This window comes from Oncorhynchus clarkii, chromosome 16 (assembly GCF_045791955.1).
Source record: "Oncorhynchus clarkii lewisi isolate Uvic-CL-2024 chromosome 16, UVic_Ocla_1.0, whole genome shotgun sequence".
NCBI classification, from domain to species: Eukaryota; Metazoa; Chordata; class Actinopteri; order Salmoniformes; family Salmonidae; genus Oncorhynchus; species Oncorhynchus clarkii.
Genome location: NC_092162.1, coordinates 54,328,891 through 54,334,890, shown reverse-complemented (window position 1 = coordinate 54,334,890; position 6,000 = coordinate 54,328,891). Strand labels below are relative to the sequence as shown.

The 6,000-nt window shown below is 39.0% G+C and overlaps 1 protein-coding gene across 1 annotated transcript; it reads left to right on the top strand.

Annotated features, from left to right (window-relative positions):
• The first annotated feature begins 558 nt into the window (after window positions 1-558).
• On the top strand, window positions 559-5,297 carry LOC139368745 (NADH dehydrogenase [ubiquinone] 1 alpha subcomplex subunit 4-like 2). The gene is made up of 4 exons (XM_071108044.1): window positions 559-897; window positions 1,761-1,846; window positions 2,166-2,226; window positions 2,417-5,297. Exons 1-4 carry the CDS (start codon window positions 856-858, stop codon window positions 2,471-2,473), a joined length of 246 nt encoding a protein of 81 aa, XP_070964145.1. The 5' UTR covers window positions 559-855; the 3' UTR covers window positions 2,474-5,297.
• The last annotated feature ends 703 nt before the right edge of the window (window positions 5,298-6,000 follow it).

Genomic DNA, 6,000 nt, shown 5'->3' with positions numbered 1-6,000 from the left:
GAAAAGGTTGCTTAACAAAGTCATTAAAAAAATGGGAAGAATTTAATAAACCACCTTCAGGCTATAATAAAACAAAAAAAAATGGTTGGTGGTAATTGACTTTGTTTATGCTGCCCAGACCTTTCTCTGACTCCTTAAAACTTTTCACCCAAACCAGTACAAACCTGAACAAACTGTATGTATAAAATCATTTAAAATCCCTTTGTCTTCTCTGAATATTTTATGCCTCATCTATAAACTCTATACTATACTCAACGTAATGACAGATGTGGATGCTATGTGATGTCTGTGCCCGGTGAAAGCTCCATAAGCAGAATAACAAATGTTAGGGGAACTACAGTAGTTAGTGTAATGAGCTTTACTAGGACAAATATTTGTATCTCTTTTCTTTCCATTTCCTCCAGTCTTGTCCCAAGGGGATGGGGTCCAAAGGAAATCAGCCAAGTGGGTTTCTGAGAATGCTAGAGAAGTCGTAACAACTTTGTAAAAAATGTTTTTGCAAGTAACTTAACGTTTTTTTAAATGTATATTTTGTTGGCAACAACAATCATTCTCTGCACACAGAAAATTGTTCAATTGGATGTTTTTGCTCTAAATCCCGGTTGATGGGCTAGTACGTGCACAAAAGTCCCAAGAGGCCAGATGTAATTGTGAGGAACAGATAGCATCTTCACCTTCCTCCTCTCCTCTCCTCAATCCTGCGAGCAGCCGCCCGGACAGAGAACGCAACAGGTCTAATCTTGGATAGTCTCAAACAAGCTTTTTTGACATAGAATTAAAATTAATGTTGCTGAAATTAATGTATTCATCTTTAAATTATTATTTTGACAAAAAGTAGAGCAACTGTAAGAAAAGATGATTAGAACAGCAATGGAACACGTAAAGAAGCATCCAGGGGTAAGTACTTATTTTTGTTTTATGATTTATTACCTCAAGGGAGTTAGTAGTCTATAATATTTCATGAAAGTTTCATAATTTCTGTTGTCGGTGTGTAATATGCTACCAGTTGTTGCTCAATGGAATCAAGTGAGTAATCAAAATGACTTGAGATGGCAGTTCCAAACATCAGTTATGGAAAGGGAAACCTTCAACCTTGTCAGTTGAACAACTGAATGCCTTAACTGAAATGTGTCTTCCGCATTTAACCCAACCCCTCTGAATTAAACCCATATGATGAGTGTCATTAGGCAAATTAAAATTAAAGAAAAGTTTAAACTCTAAATAGGCTTCACTTCTGCATTTTAGCATGTTAAAAATGTTTTTCTGAAACAGTATCAGGCAGACATTCCACTCACAGACAGACAGAGACATATACAGTCACAGACAGACACAGACAGACACAGACAGGACAGTTTCAAGAATGTAAAAATGTGACCAATATCCTGTTCAGAATTCATTCTAACAAGGCTCTTACTAGTTTTTTGAACTGCAAGACCATTGTATCCAATGGAGGTAAAAAATGCTTTTGGATTGATTGACTTTTAAGTCATTATGGGTTTCGTGGAAGGATGGTTAGCTAGCTTAGTGGAGTCCATGGGTGCGTCATGGTTATGTTAGGGCTGTAGGTAATGTTTTCACTGTAAATAGTTAATTTCACATGGTGAACATCTGCTGAACATCTATCCTCAACCGTTCTGCTGATGTCACTCACAACCCTAACCATTTATTGATAAAGGCTATGTAGAAATGCTCAGATTTCTATGCCTCAAAGTGAATGAAATGGTCATGCTATCTCCCTCTTTCTTCTTACTCTCGCATAGCTCGTCCCCCAGTTCTTCTTCATCTTGTTGGGAATGGGAGGAGCCTCCTTGTATTTGGTCCGTCTTGCAAAGGGGCCCCATGTCACGTGAGACTCTTTACCATTTTCCTTATTGTCCATTTTATTTTTAAATGAATATGGTTTAATCAATTTCTTAATACTATCCAATTAAAACATATAGTAGTGGATGCCAATTCCCTTTAACATCATTAAGGTAATCCCACCTCTTGTGCCGTTCTGGGGCATCAATTCCCATATCACTACTAACAGGCTATCCTGCTGCGAATTTTTGGAAACTAGACCTGGCCCATGAATAGTTGATCATAGGCAGACTAACACAGTTCCCTCTAATCCCATTTGTGTTTGTCCTACTTCGGCCTGCTTTGACTGCTGTGTCACTGTACAGCTGGAACAAGAAGAACAACCCTGAGCCCTGGAATCAGCTTGACCCTACCTACCAGTACAAGGTACAGTACTGCCAACACTGTCAGCAATAAACACACTTTACTGCATCTTATTCCATTCTTGTTTGACTTGACAACAATGTAATAGTAATGTAGCCTATCAATAGCATGAGTTAAGCCAATCATATATTTTGCATCAATATAAGTAGCCAAGAGAATTATGTAAATCCTGCCATATTGTCTTCTTCCCCAGTTTGTGGCCATCGATACTGACTACAAGAACCTGAAGAAGGAGGGACCTCAATTCTGAGTATCTTCCCTCTATCCTAACGGCACCAAGTCCAGCCCGAAGAACATCACTGAAGAATTCAAATCTGAGAATAATTTGTCTCTCAACACTTCTAATGTATACAAATATTGGGAGATTGATCCATGATGTTGATGATCAAATCTATAAATGTGTCTGTTTGTTTTATCATAAACATTTCATTGTTAGTTTGACAGCCACTAAATTTAACAGTGAATGTGCACATTATGAAAACAGGCAATCACATTACAGTGAACAAAAATATAAAAACGCAACATGCAACAATTTCCAAAATGTTACTGAGTTACAGATCATAGAAGGAAATCAGTCATTTGAAACAAACTAACCTGGCCTTTTGGATTCTAGCTTGAAATATACTTATTCATGTTACCATACCAGACCTTAGTGATTACTTTACATGATGGGTTGGGAAGGTTACTTTCTAAATGTAATCCGTTACAGTTACCAGTTACCTGTCCAAAATTGTACTCAGTAACATAACTTTTGGATTACTATTAGATTACTTTCCCCTTAAGAGGCATTAGAAGAAGACAAATGTATGTTACCAATTGAACCACATCTATTGCAGGATAAATCCATGTTGAAGTTTACATGACTGGCCATATATGGATGTTCAATTTTACTTTATGGGTTGGTTATGTAGGCTTCTTCTAACCCATCGCCTTCTACTACATATGATAATACAATTAAATGATATCTTTACATTTAAAACCAAAGTCTATCAGAATTCCAGTCATTCTAATAAATGTTATACCCCTTGAACTTCAGGAATAGGACTTGGAAATATGGAAGAATAGATTAGTTAAATAGTTTTACCTGAGTGTAACCCCAAAACTAAGGACTTATTAGCCAGCCCTACTCTGTGGCTTATGATTTTGTTGTCATAGAGGACTGATTGGGCTCATTGATTCAAGTTGAAAAATAAATGCTGCTCTCATGGAATGACAGGCTTTGAGCACCACTGAAAAGTGCTATTTACATGTGAAAAATGAATGCCATATGCTGCATTTGCTAAAGGCCTGTTGTTTAACTTTTTGTTGGTGACACTGATATCTTGATAATATGCAGCTGTTTAAAGGGCAAATCCACAGATGAAACAATAACAAAACGGTGCCCCGCCTCTGTTTTGGTAAAAAGCTGAGGGATGTAACCAATGTAACCACTCTCAGATTAATAGACAGAGCTATGGATGCAAGGACTGACCATCCATGATAACACAATTATTGTTGTAACTATGTTATGTGGCTATGTAGTGTTTGTTTACATTTGCAATGTTTACAAACACTGGAGAAAAACAAGGTCATATTTTGGGTTCTCATTGAGTGTGACAACTGAGCTCATGAGGCATTCATAAGTTATTTTCTTCAATAATCAATGGGCATACTGTATATGGATGGATGTAGCAATGGATGTAGCAACTACAGATTGCCCCTTTAAGTCCATTTGTTTGAGCATTTGTTCATTAGGCCTATGTATTTATTTATTTTTAATCAGCATGAATTAGATTGAGCAGTAAAAGCCCCACTTTTATTCCATAGGCTGGGATCAGCACTCTGCAACTGTTGCAAGAGTGCATTTTCACAATGATTGATAGGCAGCTTAAACTTCTTGAATTCAACCATTATTGGGTTCAAATACACATTTAGATTTCTGAACTGCCATCCACTAACCAAAATCCGTAAGGAGCAAATAGCTAAATGAGAGAGCAGCAGTGTGATTCACATCAATGCGCTATGTAGATATCAATAATAAGTGATATCCGTATCGCCGTAGACTACACCACTGCTGTCATCCTTACCTCCAAGCGTTTATTTAAGTTGGATAATCTTTGGATGCCGACAGCAGTCGTACCATTGGAAGACATAGCTTGGACTGTAGCCTACAAAAGCCTATTCCTGCTCTTTTCCCGCGATCCATCAAACACATTTAGTGTGTCATCATAGTGGTCTCTGACTTGTGGTCAGACTCGCTCAGGTGGAACAAACTTAAACTTGTGCCTTTTTTCAATGCTGAGTTGAATGTCATTGAGAAAACAGAGAAGTGTCAAAGTTTTTTTTCTCAACATCCTTTCTGAATTTAAAAGTAATCCTCAAAGTAATCATCTATTTTTTCAAAAGTATCTGTCATCTGACCACAATATTTTTGCTGGTAACGTAACGGATTACAGTTACCGGGTTTTTGTAATCCCCTACATGTAACGGATTACATGTAATCCGTTACTCCCCAACCCTGTTTTCATCTATAAGAAATGTGTATGTTGGGGGTCAAGGAAGGGTAAAGAGGAACTTGGTGTGTGGAAAGTGACTGAGTGAGAATAGGGAATGTGCAGAAATTTCATAATTTGTTCAAATGTATTATTGTAGAATATGAGTGTTCCTAAGGAGGGAGACAAAAGCCAAGAGTCTAGTTTCAGTCCTTGATAAGGCAGACCATTTGCTGAGGAACTAGGACCATGAGGGATGTGGAACTCTACTCTAGATAAGGTCAACAGTTGAAGAGAGAAGACACTGCTGGGAGGGGGGCCACAGGAGCCCACCCCGAAGACCATCTGATTATAGTCCTATCTCTCACACACACACACACACATTTCCACGCCCATGAGGGTCATAGACTTAGGCAGGGCCATGACCATACCAGTAAGAGGAACCTCATGTGTTTCTGCCTAACAACAGAGGAGTGTCTATCTTAGACATGCAAGGAGATGATTCCACCTAGTTGGAAGGTTTAAAGATGTGCTTGTGTGACTTGTATGTTGTGTTTGCAGCTGAAGCACCCAGTGGGTTGAATAAACTTGGTTTGAGCTTTTTCTAGTCGTCTGGGAGTTTTGACTGTTTATTCAGAACCTAACAGGCCCTAATCTATGGATTTCACATGACTGGAAATACAGATGTGCATCTGTTGGTCACAGATATATTTTTTAAAAAGGTAGGGGCGTGGATCAGAAAACCAGTCAATATCTGTTGTGACCACCATTTTCCTCATGCAGCGCCACACATCTCCTTCGCATAGAGTTAATCAGGCTGTTGATTGTGGGCTGTGGAATGTTGTCCCACTCCTCTTCAATGGATGTGCGAAGTTGCTGGATGTTGGCAGGAACTGGAACACGCTGTCGATCCAGATCACCCCAAACATGTTCAATGGGTGACAGTTTGTGCAGAAACTATTTGTTTGTTCAAACCCACAGTTTCATCAGCTGTCTGGGTGGCTGGTCTCAGACGATCCCGCAGGTGAAGAAGCCGGATGTGGAGGACCTGGACTGGCGAGGTAACACGTGGTCTGCGGTAGTGAGGCCTGTTGGACATACTGTCAAATTCTCTAAAACGACATATGCTAGAGAAATTAACATTCAATGAACTGATAGCAGCTCTGGTGGACATTGCTGCAATCAGCATGCCGACTGCACACTCCCTCAAAACTTGAATTGTGGAATTGTGTTGTGTGACAAAACTGCACAATTTAGAATGGCCTTTTGTTGTCCCCAGTGCAATGTGCACCTATGTAATGATTAT